We start from the raw sequence: 24,259 nt of genomic DNA on the forward strand, positions 1-24,259 counted from the left end.
ATATTTTTGCAGTTGTTACAAAACCACAAAAATTCGTGACGACAGGAAACACACTTGAAGTAAAAAGTATCTCAAGACGGCCGATATGAATATAAAGTAGAGAACATCATTTCGACCTTCTTAGGTCATCTTGAGATACAAAGTTATAAAACATATTAACGCACGGTAAAGTTAGTATATCATAAACGAAACCAAGGACATGAAAATAGTGGTAAATAGAAAACGAAGTTATGATGATAAATGAACAAAAGTAGAGGTGAAACCTAGTTCACTCAGAAAGATAATATACTATTTACAATGATTTAGTGAAATACTAAATCTATCCTATTTAATACAACGCTGGAGTATTTAAGAACCAGTAGCTCTAAATAGTGATGCCGAGAATTAACACAAGTTTTAATACGCAAATCAGCAAGTCACGTGAGGATCATAGGTGATATCAGATCTCGGTGAAGCGACATCTATCAGAAGAAGAGTTCGATATTGTTGTAACGTATCTTAAGTAACGCGATGAAACCACAAAGTGGGTATGCAATTATAATCCTTTCTAGTGGAAAATAATCATGCACTCAGTTCATAAAAATATGTTCACATCAAGCAATTAGAATTTCCAATACCGTTATAATGTCATGAACACCAAATTTAACGAAAGCATGAAAGTGAAACTTTTACAAATATATTATTGTTCAGGGGAAGGGGATGAAGACTATAATCAGCAAGTCATGTGACAACAACAGTTTATATAGATAGAATGTATCAGAACAGCATTTCCACAGCATGAGATAGTATGATGGGCTCACTAGATGATCACTTGTGGAAAGGGTATGTAACATCCCTCTCCGATGCAAATATTTATGGTTTCAGGTCATAAAAATTATTTTTCGAGCATTTAGAATTTCTACGACTCAATTATTTATGCCACCAAAGGTGCAAGACGTCTCTTACCAGATTAACGCATGATAAATATATCGTTTAGAAGTTGAAACTTAAAACGTTACAACAGCAGAAGAAAAGTAAAGCAAAGCGTTGTAACTAAACCTTTATAAATACATTATGCTTCTGGTGGGAAATCAAGAGTGTGTGAGATGGGAATCCGGTTTACAAACTGCTGACCAATATTGATGCTTTCTCTAGAAGTTGTTTCAGCTGTAGTGGAACCACTGCTATAAGGTATATTTGGATAAATAAACTTTGTCTATTGTCACGAAATACAACTGGATTGGTCGTTGTTTAGCACATAGAAACACAATAGATTATCTGTGCTCTGCTCACCATGGGTATCAAAACCTGGTTTTTAGCGCTAAAAATTCACAAACTTACTCCTGAGAAACTGGGAGGCAGTGCAGTAGGTACCGTATTTTCCGGCGTCGAAGACGCCATTGTTTCCCCAAAATAAGTCTTAAAAATTTACCCTGCGTCATCCAGGCCGAGGGCTACGTTGCTCATGGGCCTAAACCTAAGACTAGAGAAAGTGTTTCGATACAAGACAGTAATCCAAGCCCTTCTATATAACCCATAATGTACAACTAAATAAACAAAATAATTACAAATAAATAAAAAAGACAATCATAAATGATTACCAAATTCATTGATACTTCTGCAGAAGACTAAGGTAAACCAGGCGGTGGTCTACTTTGTCTATTTTCCATCAAATAATGAATTTTTTACTCACCTAAAACGATCTTGATATTAAAGCAACATTATAAGAACATATGAAAAGTAAAATTGTGGAAACACTACCAAGTAACAGCAGTCAAAATATCGTCTTTGTTTTGGTTCTGTTCAGACTATTCTGTACAGTTGTGTAACGATTTTAAACACAGACCTGTTCTCTGTAAGAGTTCTCTGCAACAGTTCAGCTGAATCTTTTTTTTTTCTTTTAACACAGCCCATATTATGGCTTCAACAAAGAAAAGGCACTCCTAGAATAGGCTTAGAATAACGTTATTACTGGTAATAATTGATTGGTTAGCTGGTTTGGTGTTTTACGGCGCAAAGTAACTAGGCTATCTGCGCCACTAGTAATAATACAGATATTCCAGTGGTAAAATAAGGTATACACTTTCAAAGGTAGTTAATATAAGCATACAGCTCACATAAAACGAGAAGTGGACAAGAGAATTTATGTTCCACAAGTCACTAAACAATCCATGAAACACCTTGTTAAGATTGGTGGAAATGCTGTGACCTTATTCTTATGTTTATCTTTTATTCAAAATTTGGCTAATCAAAATGGGGGTGCATCTTCAACGTCGTGAAATACGGTAAGTATGGTATGATACATTATTTTATAAGTGAAAAAAAGAACCGACTTGAAGTCTGAAAACGTTATTTTACGAACGTTAAATGATAAACAGGTACGTCTAATGATTCGAGCCTCGTTGCCGTAAAAGCACACTCTACACTTTGCGATCGTGGGTGTGTTATAAGAATGATTCGCCATATTTCATTAATCGATTACAGAAGAGCCTAAGAATTCATGGTTACAAGTTGCTTTCCCTTTAGTATGAACGACGAGCGAGCATATAAGATCTTGCACGAATTTCCGTAATGGAAAACAAAACTACTGAGGTCAGCGTTTTACAAGTTTTCAACATGAATACGTGTATGAAACTGTATTGTATAAATATTCATTTTCGATTAGACATTTTTCTAGCTACTAAGCCTCGTCAGTAACAACGATGCTATGGAAAGATTTACTCAGAAGGCGTAAGTCTAACTGTTAGTAAAACAAACGGTATTTCTAGAGTTCAAATTGAGTTAATTTTTGAAATATGGCTACTTGCTGCAGCATTCAATAGATTATACAACAATTAATTTTAATTAAAATAATCTATTATTATTATCATACATGAGTACGATAAAAACGTAATCGCTCCAGTAAAACTGTATTTTAAAATCGACGTATTTACATATAAAAACCATTGTAAATACGGTTATGCATCAGTATTTCAGAAACAACCTCGACGTCAACAAGTTTACCAAATAACGTCTGTTTATTGAAATAACAGAACATACAGTATTAAATAACAGAACAAATAACAATGCCATGATAATTTAACAGAAGCTGAAAAACAAATATTGTTGAATTAATTTGTCACTCACTTACACAAGAAGGCTAACAAACGTGAGTACTGTATCTTATCTTATTTACCCATTATCCATCTTCATGGTTCTCATAAAGTTTTCTGGTGTGTTTGGACATGAATAAAACAATCACTATTAATCATAGAACAATAATTCTTGTTTGATATACAAATAAGATAATGAGAAACACGACCTGGTCTGGCCACCTTTCATCTCATAAATGACCTGTGTCATTGAAATGATATTATAAGCAGCTGAACTTAGCTGTATATTAGAGAAATATGTCAACGGTACGTCCGATAGCTTGATTTTTATCTATGATTACACCTAAAACTGGTTAAGTAGCGTGGAGCACTTGCTACGTTGACGGAGTTTGCAGATGACATTCGCAAAGACGGATTGGCACCACTCTTTTATTCAGTAAGATACATAATATCTATATAAAGTTCTAACAGTTCCATGCATATAACTGTTTCGATCGCACCTTGCAAGGTTTAAGGTGTCTTAATAAATAAAATATTATACGCAATCTAAACCAATTTTCATTATATTTTATCAAAGCCAGTTTGTGAAATCAGATTTAAACATGGCCACAAGAGGTTCACGACAAGCAAACTAATTCGGATTCTTCTGATGTTTTACTTATTTTAACAACTGAAAGTAAATGAAAGCAATGAATGACCTAAATAGGCAGAGAACGCTTTATCAATGGCAATCCTTTCCATATGCTATATATATCTAAGGAGTTGTATTGAAACGAATACTCAATGTTGCGTATACAACCACTATCTTTAACACCCACCATATTTTAAGAAATGCCCATTTCAATTACTTTTTGTGCAACGCAATGCCATTTCGTTCGATCAGATTTTCCATCATATGTGATACATGATTTCTCCATGATAATTAGAAATGATTTGACTCTTAAATAATAAAACCCTGGCTTTCTCTCTTTAGAAAAATTGGGAAATCTATTTACTATATCAAATTGTAAGTTATGTTCAGTGAATGGAAGTTTGACAATGACTTTCATTGACTCTATATGTTGTACTTAACAATTAATAAAAATAATTCACTCTTCACTGTAGCTGATACAGCATTTTTTCTCTATAAACTTTAAGAAATTATCATTTGAAGTATTCTTTGTATATTTTGATCTAAGTGATTTTGTGATTTATGTATGGATTTTCCTTTTTTTTCTTCCAATATAGATGAAAACGGAACTGAATAGCCAAATCAGCAAGACATGTGACAGCCACAGGTAATACATAGTAATTGTGGGACGGAATGTATCAGAACTGCATTTTCATTGCACTAGGTAGTATCATGCCATCACAAATTTATAACTTTTGGGAAATATAAGTAACAGCCCTTTCCGATGCAAACATTCATACATTCAGTGTGTTCATATCGAACAGTCAGATATTCAGAGACTTGGATATCACTTGTATTTAATAACACCGGAAAAGAAAGGAACATGGATCAATTCATGGTGACAGCACCATCATAAAACAACCTGCGGCTAATAATACCTCAGCCATATTAAGACAAGTGTAACGTCTTGTAACAGGTAAAAATCGAGATGTATAAAGTTAATTGACGAAAGACGTTCATTGTATCCCAGATAATAGTATGCAACACAGTCATGACAACTCGCCGAATGCAAAACCTATGGATTTCTGTAAAATAGAACTGTTGAAAGGGCACTAAAATATTATAATTCTTGTATGCTAGATGAACTATGGAAAACATTTCGGGAGAGTGGTGTGCTTTGAATATGACAGCCATTTGATAGAGTCTATTGTAGTGGAAATTACGATGCAGGGCTATTGTCAAGGTGCATGATGGTCAGATAAAGCATAATCGCACGTGGCGATGCTGCAAAATTGTTTTATTGCAACGTTTTCTATTACTGTGCGAATAGCGAGATACATTTTCCGATTAAAAGTTCAACAACACATCTTAACCATACGACGTAACCATACAATATATTAACTTTTTTATGATGGACTCTCCACTAGGAATGTCACCTAACTATATGTTGTCAAGTTGATTTATTTTTAAATTTAAAGGCTTAACCCTTAACCCTTTTCACCTGCAACATCTAAATACACATCAACGTGATTCTTATAAAGGATATTTAATTATTAGTATCATCCTCTAAGTGCACATATTAATTACTCACAAAAGTTAAACTATCAACTGTTAACATCTTTCACGTATACATATTCGAAGACATTCATTCTCACTGTTTCGCCTACAACGTCCTTTATATACACACCAGCTTTACATTATGAACCATTCGACAGCAGGTTTATCTGCGTACACGTATTCTAATGTTAGATAATGCGAAAGTAACATCATATGGGTATAAACAGTTTTGGTTTTATATTTTGACACCTCCGAGTACGACATCTTCAAATTATCCATCATTTTAATTGTGTTGTGTGTAACCCTCTATCACTGATGTAACTTCATATATCGATATGTATTAATAATTTTTTGTTATATACTATGATAGTAAGAGAGGAAAGATGTACAAAACTTTAAACCTTTTAATCATTCACTTACAACATGAATTAGTAATGTTAAAGTACCTTCGTCAACAACTTCAGTTTCATAACATTTTTACTGGTAGTTTCATATTATACACAGTCGTCATATTCTAAATCGTTAGCCGTCAAAAATCCACGCTTCTTAGTTAGATATAATCATAGATCGTTAATAACATACTCCATCTACGACATCTTTTAATCACTGAATCTATAAGAATCTATAAAATTAGTTCCTTGAGCGGCTGCATCCTCATAATTTTTTAAATCCTGAATCAGCATCGTTGATAATTTCTAGCTGAACATAAGAATATTTTTTTCTGTATGATTTTTTTGTTCTAGGCCTTAAATCGCGGTCACGTGATTTCGAGGCAGCACTCATTTTCATTCTCTTAAACCCTAACAAAAGCAATGATCTTATTGTCAGGACAGAAATAGTGATTTTATTATTAGGACAGAAACAATAATCTTATTATCAAGACGTAAACAGTGATCTTATTACTAGGACAGAAGCAATGACGTTATTATCAGGACAAAAGCAATGACGCAATTATCAGGACAGAAGTAATGACGCTATTATCAGGATAAAAGCAGTGACGTTGTTATTAGGACATAAGCATTGATCTTATTATTACGACAGAAGCAATGACGTTATAATCAGAAGAGAAACAGTGATTTTATTATCAAGACGGAAGCAGTGATCTTATCATTAGAAATGAAACTGATCTAATTATGAGGACAGAAACAGTGATCGTATTAATAGGACGGAAGCAATGACGTTGTTATCAGGACAAAAGTAGTGATCTAATTATCAGGACAGAAGCAGTGATCTTATTATTAGTACAGAAATTTACGTTATTATTAGAACAGAAACTAATCTAATTATCAGGACAGAAATAGTGATCGTATTATCAGGACAGAAGCAATGGCTTTATTATCAGGACAAAAGAAATGACGTTGCTCTCAGGACACAAGCAATGACGTTGTTATCAGGACAGAAGGAATGACGTTATATTCAGATAAAGCACTGATCTTATTATCATGACAGAAACAGTGATCTTGTTATCAGGACAGAAGCAGTGATCTTGTTATCAGGACAGAAGCAGTGATCTTATTATCAGGACAGAAGGAATGATTTATTATTAGAACAGAAACTGATTTTATTATCAGGATAGAAGTATTGATCTTATTATCAGGACGGAAGCAGTAATATTATTATTAGAACAGAAACTGATCTTATTAGCAGGATGGAAGCAGTGACGTTGTTAATAGGACAGAAGCAATGACGTCATTATCAAGACAGAAGCCGTGATTTTATTATCAGAGCATAAGCATGACGTTGTTATCAAGACAGCAGCAGCGATCTCATTATCAGTACAGAAGCAATGACGTTATTATCAGAACAGAAGCAGTGATCTTATTATCAGGACAGAAACAGTAATCTTGTTATCTGTTACCAAACAATATCACGGTTTATATTATAATCGTCATTTCAATTTCAATTCAAAACTTCAAGAGAACTTTTTCACGTGATCCTGTTTTAGTAAAACAATCACTTTTAGATATTACACCCAGGCGAAAAAAGTTTTATTAGTAGATTTAGGTCAAGAAATGATAAAAATAAAGGTGGCCAGTTCTTTTACCTGTGTTAGTGTGTAATCCTTGGGACGTCACGTGACTACAATCTATCTTGCTACTTTACCTGGAAAAAAACTGGGTGTTACTTTTCCTGAAATCTATTTTATATTCACTTTCTAGGTGAAACATTACGAAGAAACAACAGTTACTAACATAGGTCCAGTAACAACATTAATTAAACCTATCAGGTAAGAAATAACATACAAGTATTTTCAAAAAGGAGTTAACATTTAACTTACCAGTAAACATATACATATGCCTACCATGTAAGTACGTTTCTCTGATCTTATTGTTATACAACTTTAAAAGCAAATTCTCGTTCAACGTGCACAAGGTATAGTCGTTCAAGTCTAGTTGTTTTAATTCGTCTGTAAGGATACTAGTTAGTTAACAAACCGGATTTATTGCAGTATATTTGTTTTAGTAATAGTTTAGCGTATAACTTGTCTGTGAACCTACTAGTTTGTTAATAGAATTAATCTGTTCTAGTTTATTTGTTTTAAATAACAGTCAGAGTGTAATGTGTTTCTGTGGAATTTAAAGCAGGCGTAGTAGGTTTAAAAACTGCTCGTCAAATGAGTTTAGGTCAAAGTTAAAAAAAGTCGAGGAATTAGGTTGAAAGATTCCCTCAAGGATGCTCAGGGATCAGTATCTCTCTTCATTCACTCTAGAAGTTTTTGTGAAGGGAATGGAGTAAGGATTTTAGGTCGCTTAAGAAAGTAAAAGTAGGGTTATCAGGGACCTGTAGGAAAATGTTTTTACTTGTAAGCCGAGAAGCTAGTTAGAGTATAGAGGGAATGCCATAGATAAGAAAGTCAGAGCAGGTTGTGAGCTGTAGTTAGGAGGAGAGAGTTAGGGTTAACTTAAGTAACTCTTCACGTGGTGAAGATTCTTTTCAATTAATATTTTTTTTTTTTTCTCAATTATTTAACGATTATCTTCTTTCTTCACTTTGTGGTTTTTTTTCTTAAGGTGGAGCGAGTCTTCTTCTGTGTTTATGATACCTGATGAAATTTATAATCCAGGCTGAGGATAGTAGTACCCTTCATAGGCAATACCCCTATCTACAGTAGAATTGTGGTCTCCCCTAATAGATTCTGCTCTAGCATAGCTATCATACTGCGCCTGAAAAAGAAAACACTGAACCCAGGCTGAATTTATCACTTAAAAAACAAACAAACAAGGTTTACTGTAGACACTGTTTTTGATGGATCAGGTCATTTGAAGATAGGATTCTTTGTCGCCAAAAAGAGTATTGTTAAATAAATGGAAAGAAGACGTTAATTGGATTCTGCGCTTTGCTCGCAGTTCTTTAGTGTGTGTGTAGCTAAATAGTACTAGTGATTTGTATACTGTTGGTTTTATTTTGACTTTTAGTTTGTTTAAAACTTTAAGGATATCAAGTCGAGATATGGCTTTGGCAGTGATTTTTGTAATGCGTTTGTCCTAAATTATAGCGTGTTATGTGATGCCTGGGAATTTGACTACTTTTTATGACTTCTATTTTCATGTTGTATACTTTGATGCAGACATAGTTTATTTATTTCCTTGTGTTACATAATTTACTTATCTCCTTGTGTTACTCAGTTTATGTAAAAACGACTCGTTTGGGTTGAGAAAATATTTTACGTAGAGGAGCGAACAACGTTTCGACCTTCTTCGGTCATCATCAGGTTCACAAAGAAAGAAAGAAGTAACTGACCGGAAGCTGACCACATGTTTGAAAGGGGTTGTGTAACTGAATCTCGGAATGTAGAGGGCGGTGTTAGATGTTTGAATATATAATTTTATATTATTTATTAGATTATTTTAATATAGGTATAAAGATGCTCTTTTGTATTGGTTTATTTTGGTTTTAAGTTGTTATATAAGTAAGGCTTTTTTAATTTTGCGTTTGTTTATGTTTGTTTCTTTATTTAGTATTTGAGTATTTTCTATGGTTATGTTGTGTTCATTTGACTTGCAGTGTTCGAAAACGTGTGAAGGTGACTTTTATGTTCTTTGAATCTGGTTTCCATTTTTCTACTTGTTTCTCCAATACAGAAGTCGTGGCAGTTATCACATTGTACTTTATAAATAATGTTGGTGTGGGGTTTGTCAGTGTAGTTTTTACATAGTATAGTTTGTTTTGTTTGTTTTTTGGAATTTGGGTATGCGAACCCGCGACCCTCAGATTACGAGGTCGCACGCCTTAACACGCTTGGCCATGCCGGGCCCAACACAAAAGAAGACAATCAGAATACTAATCAAACCATCTAGCTACATAAGCATTATCTTATTCAGTGATAGTTTTGGACAAAACCTCACAATGTTAAATGTAATGTTATTTTACGGTCGATAACGAGATCGAAGCATTTAAAGTGAAACTTACGGAAATTATTCAAGTTAGTTTATCTATTTTTCCTGTTAATATTGTATTGGAACCGATTCAACAATTAATATTACGCTAAAGCAAAGCACTTCGCAACTCAACTGATTTTTTTAGATTGCTTTTGAAACAACAACAACTGGTTTTTATGAGCTTATTATTCGCAGCTAAATAATTTTCAACCTCATTTCCGACTTCTTACTTGTATGATCACCCAATCGAATCAAAAGCTACGTGTAGCAGAATCGACATCGCCTTGTGCTTAGTTGAAAATAGAAAAGACACGTAAATGTATAGTTATTGCTTATTGTGTACAATGAAGGCAATCTTCCAGGTTTTAAAGATCATCTTGATTTAAGGTATAGGTCAGTTGTTTTTTTTAATACGTTTACACAATTGGTACGTTACGAAAAAGGCTTAAATTTCTAATTCATCATAATGCTACAGACAATAGGTATAAAGCTTTACTTAAAATTTTCCAGTTTCATACACTTCACTCCGTGTAACTAAAAATCAAGTAGACGATTCCGGTGATATTTTACAGTAAAGCTAAGCCTATCACATTTACTGATGATACACATTCGCAGAACCTTTCAGAATAATAAAAGAACAATCAGCAGACGTGGGACAATTTTTAACAAATGCTTTTCATTCATAAACAAAGAAACGAGTTAGTCAGGGAAAGAGGTAATCTAAATTCTAAGGCCTTTAATCAATTTAATCACATAAGATTATGAAAATAAAAATGTAAATCCATGATAGAAAAGATGATAGACACTCCAGAGGGCTCCTCAAGAGCTCAGCAGCAACTCTCACAGCTTAAAACGCTAAAATTGAAATTTCGATACCTGCGATTGGCAGGATAAAGATAGCTATTATGTGACTTTGTACTTTAAAAAGAAGCTAAGTAAAACTCTACTAAATAAATTGAATAATCCTAGATCCTATTTAAGAGTGATATTTATTAACCTCCATGATCTATATAAAAGAAGATTGAGTGAACTTACGGTCTCCATGTGAAAGAAGGAAACACTGATTAATCGTAGGGTATCTAGAAAGTAAATATTGATTAGCTCTAGGGGCTCTACAAGAGAAAAATAGTTAGCCATAGGTTGTCTATGCGAGAGATTAGTATAGTAAGATTTTATCAAAACTGACACAGTAAGGCCCGGCATGGCCAAGCGTGTTAAGGCGTGCGACTCGTAATCTGAGGGTCGCGGGTTCGCATCTCCGTCACATCAAATATGTTCGCCCCTTTCAGCCATGGGGCGTTATAAGTGACGGTCAATCCCACTATTCGTTGGTAAAAGAGTAGCCCAATAGTTAGCGGTGCGTGGTGATGACTAGCTGCCTTCCCTCTAGTCTTACACTGCTAAATTAGGGACGGCTAGCACGGATAGCCCTCGAGTAGCTTTGTGCGAAATTCAAAAACAAACAAACAAACAGACACAGTAAACTCTAGTAATAAATGTTCAAGCATTATTTCTAGTGAGCGGTCAGAAAATCTCAGAATGTAAAAACACTTACAAATTACCAAAATAGCGTGCAAGCTATGTGAACATGTGTATAATTGGTTTATTTAACAAAATAATCTTCTCATGCAATTTAAAAGTCTGTTGATACTTTATGCTGAATATTCACTGCGATGAGGGATCAAACCCCGTATTTTAGAGAATGTATTTCGGAAACTTTCCACTAACCCATGGAGGAACATATTCTGTGCTTATCTTTCTTAAGTTTTAGATGTCCTTGTGATATACATTCTGTAGTTTTAGTAGGATTGCAAATTGTTTTGTTTTTTTCAAATAAATTATGTTGTGTTTATTTCTAGCTTACAAGTTGTTAATATAATTGTCACTCTTAATAATGCGCCTTTAAATTTCTATATAATATATTAAAATATAATCAACCGCCAGTGTATAAACACTTGACTGGATACAATTCTTAATTTTTTATATTCAATGAGTTTAAGCTTTCATCGTTTCGCATATTATAGAGTTTGTAGTAAATAAAAAGTCATTGAAAGAATAGTGTCTCTAACTATTTTCTTGAGATTTCTTCTGAATGAAAAATCACATTTCCAAGCAATTACCTTCGCCGCTTGCTTGTTGTACACTTTTAACATATCTGTAGGTTTAATAACACCTCGTTATAACCCAACGTATCTGTATAGTAGATGGTTAATGCGCTCGTCTCAGAATCCACAACGTCAAGGATCTAAATTCTGTATCGTTCGCGCTACCTTTTTTTCATCTAATACGTGTGATACAAGAAGTTCATGAGTTTAATATGTGTCTGTATGTATGTATATTTCTTTGCCTCAAAGCAAAGGTGTAACCACCGACAGGAGTCGAGACCCGGAACATAGCAATGTAAATCCGTAGACTTACTGCTAGTGTTGCAAGGAAGACAGCCATTACTATTACTTCTCTAGAATTAATTGTTATAATTTCTCTATTGTAAGTTTAATCTTACAAAATACATTATGGTACAACATTTTCTTCCTTCCCACCTTCACCATAGCATTATATATGCGTACAAATCTTATTCATAGTAATTGGTTAATCTTGACTTATCATTTTAAGCATTTCTCGAGGCTTCAGACCACAACAGAATTTTATAATTAACGAATAAAAGAGCAGAACTATGAAAAACTTAGATCACGCGATTTCGTGAACAAACATCATTGAAAACTTACGGTGTTAAATTTATGGAAAAGTTAGTAAACGAAACACTGAGCGCAGTAACATGTTCAGAAAGCAGATACAAATATCCCAGAATGCACTAAGCCAAGTTCATTCACACGACTTGTAACAGCAGTCTATATGTAAAAATCACACCGTTTACTTTATGTATCTTTATAGGTAAGGTTACATTATCAGTAAAATCTGTTGTTTTTTACAGACAACAATGAAGACAACGTTTTTCCTTGGTAAGTATGGTGGCTACATTTTTTATGTTAAATTTATTTAATAATTAATTATTTTAAATATCTGTAGAGTTTCGGAAAAACATTGTATACCATTTTTCATCCTGTTCTAAATTTCAGTGCTAAGTTTCCAACCTGACCTGCCATCAAAAACACAAAACCAATGCATTTGTATATTAGTACAACAGAATTTTACGGAAATATAATTCCAGATAAAATGCACTTATGTATTAGTAAAACAAAATTAATGATGCATTATATATTAGTACATAAATATAATACCAGATATTTGGCATCAATGTATTAGTAAAATAGAAGTGTCCAAAAATACAATACCAGTTAATGATGCATTTGCATATTAGTACAGCATCATTGTACAAAATACAATTTCTTCTCAATAAATATGTTTAATTGCGTTTATTATACATTTTAGAATATGTCTTGTCTGGACTAATGATACACAAAAAGTTGTTGCATTTTTATTTCGTTTTAATTGATTTTGGGCTTCTATCACAAAAGTTGCGCAAGATTATACACAAAACCCATATTTGAAGTGATTATATCTTAAAAGATATACGACCTAAGGAAACAAAATTTCACTGCTTTCGCATTGAGGATCATAGGTTTTATTCACCACTGTTCGAACATTGTACACTATGTTCTAAAGCAATATTAAACAGCATACCCCACTGTTCGAACATTGTACACCATGTTCTAAAGCAATATTAAAAAGCATACCCCACTGTTCGAACATTGTACACTATGCTCTAAAGCAATATTGAAGAGCATACCCCACTGTTCGAACATTGTACACTATGTTCTAAAGCAATATTAAACAGCATACCCCACTGTTCGAACATTGTACACTATGCTCTAAAGCAATATTAAACAGCATACCCCACTGTTCGAACATTGTACACTATGCTTTAAGGCAATATTAAACAGCATACCCCACTGTTCGAACATTGTACACTATGTTCTAAAGCAATAATAAACAGCATACCCCACTATTCGAACATTGCACACTATGTTCTAAAGTAATATTAAACAGCATGCCTAATCTTGATTTCTTACAAACTGGTCTGAGTTTCATTTTCCCTCTCTGTTTCAACAATATGAAATTAGTAATTGAAATAAAATGTGTAACATTGTGTAAAACTGTGCCACTATTGTTCGACTGTGATGTCAAATTAATGGCATTTTGACTTTAGCAACTCCTGCCAATTATTATTGGTTATTTTTTTCCTCAAATAAAAGGTATCCAAGTTAAGAATACCTCACAAAACGATACAGTCGTTAGGGGTTAGATTGCGAGAAACGATGGACGTTGTCTAGAACGGATGGTGCGTGCTGCAGCTTCGCTTGATGACTTGTTTAATACTCTGTGACAATGTTAGAAACTTACCAAACTTTCATGAATAAAGCTTTTTCTTCACGATATGTATCCGTCGAAATGTAAATAACTAGTTTAAGAAATTATTATCATTTTAGATACATTAATTAATCACACTCTATCTTCTATTCACTTTTATTAGTTGACCAGATGATAGGTATGAGAGTTGAAATACTGTTAATATTACTTGTTTTGTAAAATCGTTTTGCTCGTATTTTCAAAACTTCAAGACTTTATGACTGGTTGTAATCGTTGCGTCATCATAAACTTGACAGAACTTTACTTTTGACCAATTTTACAACTTTCACTGGCATTCTTAAACCTAATTATATTATATTAACATAAAAATATAAAAATGGTAACAATTTGTTTAAAAAATATTGTCCTCTTCTGAAATAAGTTTAAACATTTTGGTATCTGACATGAACTTACTTTATAAGTAGTATGTATTAAGTAAATATATGAGTGTGTTCTTCCGCAGTAGGTGTGTATGATTTGTTGGTGAAAAATTCAAAAATCACTCTAAGTATTTTCATATATACATATATTACAATTTCTAAGTTACATATATATATTCGGAAGTAGGTAAACGCATGTACAACAAACTCTTTACACTATAGAGATCACAGGCATACCATAAATACGCTATAATTTTCTTTTTGTCAAAGTCCACTTAGGCCTATTCAATTGCTTTAAAATTTCAGTTGACAAGCTGAACTATTTTTCTTTATTACTGTTGCCAAACTATTCAAGTATAGTTCCCTTGTTTTCGTCAAGTCACTAGGTTATATCATGTACTTCTAAAATCGTCTGTTCCTTGTTCTCTCTTTATATTTCCGAGAATCGTCTCTCTATTTGTCAAAATACACTGAGGCTATGCAACTACTTTAATTTCTCCTTGACAAAATAATTATTCTTATGTCTTTCAACAAGTTAGTCTCACTATAATATATCAACCGTTTGGCCTATAATTGTTAGGCTTTCCACTCCTACAACGATTAACTTTTTTTTAGCTGAATTCCTTCTCGTCTACTTTGTCTTTGTTTGTATATTTACTTTTCTCACTCATCTCACATTATTTATATTTTATTACTTAATCATCTGCTCGCTATATCCTCGACGCCAATAGATTTTACGTTACGTTCGATAATCTCTGTATCAGTGAGTTACCAACACAACGTACGACTCTCACCGAGTTAGGTACTAAACTTGTCTTAACACTTACTTTAATTGTTTCTAACTTTCTCATTACCAAACAAAAATAAAATATTCCCTCATAAATAAATAACTGAATAGAATCTACACTAAACAATATTTTATTTAATGATAGTATCTATAAAACTTAGACATAAATTAGAAATTTGTATGAAAGCAACAAATTCTTTGTTGTATAGTATTTCACCGTGGTGAAAATAATTCAGTTGATTTCTGTGTAAAAAAACAATTTCAGTGTTAACTAAAGCTACAAGTTCATTTTTCTACACTTACAAAGAGAAATAAACTTTATATTACCCTCTGAATAAATTTATTGATTTGTGACAACAGTTCGCACCCCTCTGCGACTCAGCGATAAATCCAATGGCTTATAATAGCAAAAACTGGATTTCTATACCAGTGGTAGGCACAACATAGATGGCTCTTCGTTAGCGATAACCCCGATATATATATAAACGATTAGTTGTCGTTTTCCTTTATATCTAAGTAGGAAGCTCGCTTTGGTCATAAATTAGTATTAATTACCTTTGAAGTCATATCTTGTTTAATCGAGCTTACACGACCTTCTCCAGCATCGACAAAATTTATTTGCTGTTATATAGATAAAAGTAGCTGTTTTATGGATAAGCGAACACAGAATGTTAATGTCGGCGAAGGTGTAATTCATTTAATGTCATTTAAACATGGTATGTGTCAACGTAAAAATAAAACTTACATGCTGCAAAACTACATTGATATATAACTAAAACTTGATCAAAACAAGTTACTGATCTAAATGATGGGCGTTACTTAACATACAACAATTTTTTTGAGTAATATTTGCTTTAACGTGTGTAGAAAAATGATTTAATTAGGTAGGTTCGTGATGACAAGAATATTTTAACACAAAATTACATAATACGTCATCTGTACTCTTTCCTACGAGGGGAATCGAGCTCCAGCTTTTAGGATTGGAAGCCCATACACTTACTTCTGGTCCAGTAGAGAGATACGTAACTATGTCTTACTTTGACAAATCTGATGTTTTCACTGTTAGTATTTTAACGTAGTGAATTATAGTTTTAACAATGCTCTAGTTTGGTGTTGTTCAATTAAAATAACGTTTCATTTTGATGTGTTTTAATGTTTAGAATGCTTGATATTTGTGCGTTTTAATCTTTAGAATGCTTGATATTTGTGCGTTTTAATGTTTAGAATGCTTGATTTTGGTATGCTTTAATGTTTAGAAGACTTGATTTTGGTATGCTTTAATGTTTAGAAGGCTTGATTTTGGTGCGTTTTAATGTTTAGAATTCTTGATTGTTGTGCGTTTTAATGTTTAGAATGCTTGATTGTTGTGCGTTTTAATGTTTAAAATGCTTGATTGTTGTACGTTTTAATGTTTAGAATTCTTGATTGTTGTACGTTTTAATGCTTAGAATGCTTGGTTTTGGTGTGTTTTAATGTTTAGAATGGTTGATTTTGATGTGTTTTAATCTTTAGAATGCTTGATTTTGGTGTGCTTTAATGTTTAGAATGCTTGATTTTTGTGCGTTTTAATGTTTAAAACGTTTAATTTTGGTGCGTTTTAATGTTTAGAATGCTTTATTTTGGTGTGTTTTAAATTTAACAATATTATATTTTTGTGTGCTTTAGCTGTCGTGAACACGGCCTTAGTATCAAGTCTACTGAGGGTAAGTTTGACGACTCTATGTATGGAAATCTATTGAATCTACGAGGAAACAAATAAACTAAAATAATTAAATGACGAGTATCGAGACTTCAATGTATTCAAACAAAACACATAACATGAACACAAGTTTATTTATTTAATTACTAACATGAACACAAGTTTATTTATTTAATTACTAACATGAACACAAGTTTATTTATTTAATTACTAACATGAACACAAGTTTATTTATTTAATTACTAACATGAACACAAGTTTATTTATTTAATTACTAACATGAACACAAGTTTATTTATTTAATTACTAACATGAACACAAGTTTATTTATTTAATTACTAACATGAACACAAGTTTATTTATTTAATTACTAACATGAACACAAGTTTATTTATTTAATTACTAACATGAACACAAGTTTATTTATTTAATTACTAACATGAACACAAGTTTATTTATTTAATTACTAACATGGACACAAGTTTATTTATTTAATTACTAACATGAACACAAGTTTATTTATTTAATTATTAACATGAACACAAGTTTATTTATTTAATTACTAACATGAACACAAGTTTATTTATTTAATTACTAACATGAACACAAGTTTATTTATTTAATTACTAACATGAACACAAGTTTATTTATTTAATTACTAACATGAACACAAGTTTATTTATTTAATTACGATGACTGTTCAGATTAAATCAAGTATACACCAGATCTAAGTTGGACTGAGACAATGTGCAGATTAATTATAGAAACCATGTACCTTGTATTCCATACCTATAGTACTATGATACGCAGACATGTGATGGATTTTTTAACACTTTGATTGCTACAAAATTTTTCATATATTTGGTATGTTTCAAGACTTATTTTTAGCATAAAACATTGGTAAAAGGGACTACTAAGTTTTCCTTGTGCTACGGAATTTGTTTGTCCAATTGATAGTTTCTTTTAGTAATAGGATAGTATTAAAGTGCTTACTGTTTTACATAATAATATGGAAAATGGCTGCAGTTCATGATGGCCGGGTTTTAATCAGAACAACAATATTTGTAAAAATACACACTTTTTATAGCACATATACGAGTGTATCTTTTAACTTTACTTGATCCATAATACATTCATTATTACTATTTTGAATTAAATAATTTGCTTCTATTCTGTGGTTTAGTTACATTCAGACAAAGACATCCGCACAATTCTTCATCCTACAGTTAATGTGGGACACACTGGTTCAAGACTTCCTCAGTAATCACTTGAGTAGTTTAAATATCATTTTTAATTCTATTGTAAACAATTTTCATTTTTAATGTCAAATTCGAGTTCGTAGATCCCATAAACCTAGATCTATATATCAAATTCACCATTCACTTACTTTTAAAAGTTGAGATACTGCAATTTTTCAGTTTTGGTAGCTTTTATCGACGCCATCTTGAATATCTCAAAATCCCGAAGGATATCGAAGTGAAACTCTCTGTATTCAGCACCCTTAAATTATGTTAAAAACATCAAGAAACATTACACATACGCCAAAACAAGTTTCAGATAAAAATCAGAGTACGACAACAGGATTGTCCTTGTTTTATTATAACAGAGCTAGAATAACACTGATAAGAGTGTAAATAAAGGTCTATATTTCCCTTTCCAGTTAGATACAAGCAGTTGTTCAAGTGTAAACCTTGGCTTTATTTTTGTTCATAACAAAGACTGTAATTGTTCACAACCTTGCGTCCAGTCTTTTCTTATAAATGTAAATATTCAGTCAAAGGTAGATAAAATATTGGCATTACTCTGTAAATATGGTATCTGAGGGATCCTCCTTTCATACGCGACCTTCAGGCTACTCTGGGAAAAGTCAGGGTAAACTGAGGATGAGACGGGGTCTACAGTAATAATTCAACTAGTGACACATTTATTTATTGAATATATATATCAAATTCACCATTCTCTTACCACTATCCAAAGAAAAAACCATTAATTTTTGTATTTAATAAATTATATTCAGACAACTTGTAAATAAAAATAAAACGGTAACTCGGAAGTAAGTCTGAAGACTTAAAACAACAAAAACTGGATTTCGATATCAGCCAAGGGCAGAGCATAGATAACCATTTTGTAGGTTTGTGCTTTACAACAAACAAAGACAGCCAGATGTGCTAAAACAGTTATCCGGTAGTCTCAAAATAATTGATCAGGCAGAAGTATGATTTCAAATATTCTTATAAATATTTTTACCAGATATCAATTGAAATTATGCAAAGAAAATCACACAATGTTCAAAAGTATAGTGCTCTGGTGTTGTTCTCTTTCTTTCATGTATTAATCTCATCATGTGAAGATTACATCAAAAAGAAATATAAAAAGAACTGAATATGCTACCCCACATTTTAAATTATCTACTACAGAAATACAAACAATCCAAGAAAGTAAGCAACCTGAAAGGCAGAGGGAAGGAAGGTGTTGCCACTGAGTGACAAGACTATTTATTTGTTGTTTTTTCCGAATGAAACAGACAAGTGAATACTCTGAAAAAACTTGAACTTCTCTCAAGTACTGAAAATAAATCATGAGATGGTATATTTTTAGCCTGAAAGAAGTTGATTTTTAATTCAGAAGTTTAGGGAATTTCTTGGGCATCCTCGTCAAATATAGACAAGTGAATGACTTATATTGTGCAGGAGCTAGTTGAAGAGCATAGTGTTCAGGTGTAAGCAATACGAACAAATGGGATAAAAAGAAGCCTTTCATCAACGAGGTCAAGAAGAAATAAGTGTTGACCAAAAGATACTCCCATACGCCAAAGCTATGTTTTCAGCAAATTCAGTTGGTCAGATAAATGTTGATTTGTTTGACTCAAATTGGTGAGTGATGTCGTGGAAAAGCCATCAGAATAAATAAAAACTTAATTAAATTTTAACCCTAAAACACGGAGGCGGCAACATTAAAGTTGGAGGTATATGGCAGCTTCAGATGCTGGTGAGTTTGTGTTAATAGTGGACAACATGAATGGAAAAGTGCACAAGGATATTCTACTGGGGAATCTAAATGGCTCAGTTAGAAATTTCAATATAAGAATATTTCTTTTCCAAAGAAATCGTGATCCAACAACACATCTAAATTTCTCCAAAACTGGTTGGCAAAGAAAATGGGTCGATTTTGGGAGCCTGGTCCATTTGTAACCAGACGTCAGCCATATAGAACATTTGCTGAATGACATGGGCTTTAGGATGGATGGAAAAACTGTTGAATCTAAAGATGGAAAACTGCATGAAACATGAAATAACATCGAACCAGATAATTATACAAAGATGTGTTGTGTGACAAAAATACCTCAATCTATTAATTCTTGTTTGTTTAATTTCGTGCGAAGCTACTCAAAGATTATCTGCGTTAGCCGTCTTTAATTAATAAGTGTTAAAGTATAAGAAAGACAACTGTATAAAAGCACCTACCGCCTTCTCTTGGACTACTCTAATAGAACAGGGAGATTGACCGTCACATCATAACGCATTATGGCTGAAAGAACAAGCATGTTTAGTGATGGAATTCAAACTTGTAACCCATAGATTGAAAGCCAAGGCTCTAACCACCAGGCCATGCCATGCCAGACACAAGTTACTGACCAAGCAGCGGTTAAATAATGCAAATGTAAGTAAATAAGAGTATAATAAAATGAAATAATCAATGAATATTGAAACTAGTTGAGTGATTATATATAAAGAGAAAGAGTCTAGAATTCCAGTTTAATACTTCACTCGGCTAAAAAGTGAAGTAATTAAAAACAAATGATGCCATGTGAACAAAAGGAAAATGTGTTGTTTTAATAATTGTTAATATTTTTACAATTATTCAACTTTTTTAACGGAATAACGTATTTAAATTGACTCTGTAATTGATTGATAACATGGGACACACTGTAAGCGTTTGGAAGTTCATTACAAGAGAAAAAGCATTAGAATTGTACTTACAAGTTTCCATAATTATTAAATTTAAGTTATTTTTTTCTTTGCAGCACTGAAATAAAATCATTAAAATATTACCAAAACATAAAATAAATGTGCCTCTATCTGAATAATTATTGTATTCCTCTATAGGATAGCGTTAATTCTAGGCTTACAACGCAAAAATCCAGCGTTCGATTCCTCTCGGTGGATTCAGCATATTGTCCAATATGGCTTTGCCTTAAATACAAACAAACAAACAAATGTAAATGGTGTACACAACGTATATGTGATTGTCTAGCTAATTCTAGTTTGTTTGATTAATTATTATTTTTACCTTTACTGGGTTTAAAAACTTACGAATGTGAAAGTGAGAGTGTAAATAAGAAAGTAATCCTTTAATATTTATTTTAATCGTCTCACAGTTAGGCTGTTAAGTCTATTTTGAGAAACTTACGTCGTGAATCTGTAGTTAGTTTTACCATGCCGATGTTAAGAGTTTAACAGAATACACATTTTTTTTTTGAATTAGTAAATGCATTTATTCTTAACACACTAAAACCTTTGTCCATTGTAATAAAACTTTAAATTTTATACAGTTCCGTATTAATTAAATATTATTCAGGATAAACGAGAAGCTTACCTGTTGCCAGATGATGTTGACAGCGTTTTGGACGAAGTGAAGAAGTTATTTGTGTGTCCTGGGGATGGCTACTACGCTGACATAAATAATGATTGTAAAGTGTTTCATGTCTGTCAATCTGCCATGTACTTGAGTAGACATCAGATGTTCCAATGGAGTTTCTTTTGTGGAAAAGGAACAGTTTTTGACCAGCTAAGCCTAACCTGTTCGCGACCAGAGAGGGCTGTACGGTGTCAAATGGCCCCTAATTACTTCTACCTTAACGATAACATCGGCAAAGAGGGCGTGCCTTATCTAACCGACAACATCAAAGACAAAGGTGTACCTTACTCAATTGAGAAAGATATAGATATTATGGTTAGAAAGTTCCTACCTCCCGATATTCGAATCATTGTCTAGCATCCAGGAAGGAAACAACAAAAATAAATTTACATGAGATAAACTTTTTAACTTTATGACGTGAATAAAAAACATTTTATTTTTTAATTAGTCAAACCCAATTTCGAAAAACAACAGTAAATATGATGATTAAATTATGTCAAAATGTAGATAATAGTAAATGTTATATTTGTGTTTAGCAGCTGTATCTGTGATTGCAATTTTTACAGTCTGTTACCAGCTTTGATATACTGTGTGGTTATCATAAACCACGATAGTGGTTCATAATATGGATCGCAAAGAATTGCACAAAAACCCTAATAGAACATTCGTAAAAATCACTTTAAAAAGTAAAGATTCAGCTCAAATAACATTTTAAAACCTTTGCTACTAACTGCTGAGACCTGTACACACCCAAAAATACACAAAAACATGTTAAATTATTAACAACACAAACGGCTTGGTATATTGCACTTAAACGTTTCGTAGAATTCTGAATAACGTAATAGTCAGTTTGTTTCTTCTGTGTTTTACATAAGCAAAAAAAAAATGATATATATGTAAAAACAACCTTCTCTACGTAGTGCTTTCTCTACCCATACCAACCGTTTTTACCTATATATTTTTCTCTACAAGTGGCTTTTTTCGTCATCACGGATTAAAAAAATCATAATTCTAGTGTAAACGATGTTATCATTACCCTTTGGTAAATGGAAAATACACGCCTAGACTGAGATACAATTTCCACTAAGCGCGTATTTTCCATTGCTATGCATTATATAGAGAGATAATTTAATAAAATAGAAACTATAAGTGCCTACTGTATTCTCAAACAAATCTCCCTGACAATATTCAGCAGCAACTTAACATTTTATATCTTGAACTAATTCGATCAATCAGTCAATAGCTACAGTAAAGCATCATGAACTGTAACAGCTAGCTACTAGCTACGTTTATTATCTTTGCAATGGATAAATTTATCATATCAAGTAATCTTCTGCCTATTGTTGAGCATAAAAAAAAAACAAGATACATGAAAAATTGGGAATTTAAAAACCTGCAGATGTAGGAAATCTTTAAAAAGTAAGGAAATAAATAAATAAACCAAATCCAATTCTAGGTAACAGCATTGAGCCAAAATAGGAATTTGTGGTTTGAGTAAATAATGTCTAGAGTATCTCCAGCCTTGTTCTCTTACGTTTCTTACGAAGCTTGTTCTCTTACGTTTCTTACGAAGCTTTATATACTTAATGTCTACAGTATCTCCAGCCTTGTTCTCTTACGCTTCTTACGAAGCTTTATATAGTGGCATTTTTTATCTCATTTCTTTGATATTCAAAGACAGGGTTGTTGTGTTTTGTTATGCAAATATATATTAATTTCACTCTTGAGATGACGTCTCCAGTGATACAGCAGTATGTTTACGGACTTAGAACACTAGAAACTGGGCTTCGATGCCCAGGGTGAGTAAACCACTGATGGCCCATTGTGTAGCTCCGTCCCTAATTACAAACAAGTCTTAAGATGACACAACTCGGCAAATTTTTCATGTCACATGATTTACATTTATGTTTTGCTTGTGATTAATTTGATTACCCACAGCTCGTTAAACTTAACCTTAAGAAAATTCTTCCCCTGGGTGGCTTAGCGGTTAGGTCTGAAAGCTAATAACACTGAAATTCGTGTTTCGATATTTACAGTAGGCACAGCACCAATAGCCCCTTGTGTAGCTCTTTGTTTAACAACAAAAACAGAATATTATGAGTAAATACATCAGTAAAGACTTCTTATTTTTAACTGTCTGAAATAAACTACAGAGGAATGCACAATACTCATCATGTCAAGGGGAATTACCTGTTTTTTATACAAATAAAAATAGGAATTTTTGGCAATAGATTTGAGAAGTTACCTGGAAATTCAGTTCGTCTTTCAAAAAAGAAGTAATTTAAAATGAAAGTTAAAAAGTAAACAACGCAAAGAAAAACGTGACTTCCATATAAAACCAATAGAATATTGTTACCAGATATTTGGAAAAGCATTTTAAAATATAATTAAAATGTAAAAGAGTAGGACTATGCAAATAAAAAAAATGAAAATTAAAAACGTGCAATACTTCAGGCATGAAAAACAGACAGATTATTTAGGTCAGATGTAATAACATCTACGAAGGTATGTTGGAATGTTGCCCTACGAGTCCACCTGATAACAAAACATCAGTTGTGTATGTTTTTTGTAATAGCAAAGCCACATCGGGCTATCTGCGAAGCCCACCGAGGGGAATCGAACTCCTGATTTTAGCGTTGTAAATCCATAGACTTACCGCTACTAGCGGGGGTCATAACGTCAGGTAATTAGTCGTTCGGCCATCATCTCCACTGTAAAAAATAAAATGTTTCTAAGCGTATCAATGGTAAGCTTACTGACATATAGTTCT

General features: G+C 32.6%; 1 protein-coding gene across 1 annotated transcript; it reads left to right on the plus strand.

The window, feature by feature from the left end:
• Positions 1 to 136: 136 nt before the first annotated feature.
• On the plus strand, positions 137 to 23,033 carry LOC143250767 (uncharacterized). The gene is made up of 6 exons (XM_076501731.1): positions 137 to 1,170; positions 4,299 to 4,348; positions 7,398 to 7,465; positions 12,550 to 12,577; positions 16,818 to 16,855; positions 21,430 to 23,033. The coding sequence occupies exons 4-6, from the start codon at positions 12,556 to 12,558 to the stop codon at positions 21,844 to 21,846; spliced, it is 477 nt and encodes a 158-aa protein (XP_076357846.1). The 5' UTR covers positions 137 to 1,170; positions 4,299 to 4,348; positions 7,398 to 7,465; positions 12,550 to 12,555; the 3' UTR covers positions 21,847 to 23,033.
• The last annotated feature ends 1,226 nt before the right edge of the window (positions 23,034 to 24,259 follow it).

Source organism: Tachypleus tridentatus, chromosome 5 (genome assembly GCF_004210375.1).
Source record: "Tachypleus tridentatus isolate NWPU-2018 chromosome 5, ASM421037v1, whole genome shotgun sequence".
Taxonomy (NCBI): domain Eukaryota; kingdom Metazoa; phylum Arthropoda; class Merostomata; order Xiphosura; family Limulidae; genus Tachypleus; species Tachypleus tridentatus.

Coding starts and splice junctions, on each gene's coding strand:
- LOC143250767 (XM_076501731.1), top strand. CDS start 12,556: ATGAAGACAACGTTTTTCCTTG. Junction 12,578..16,817: donor GAAGACAACGTTTTTCCTTG/GTAAGTATGGTG, acceptor TGTGTGCTTTAG/CTGTCGTGAACACGGCCTTA. Junction 16,856..21,429: donor TAGTATCAAGTCTACTGAGG/GTAAGTTTGACG, acceptor AATATTATTCAG/GATAAACGAGAAGCTTACCT.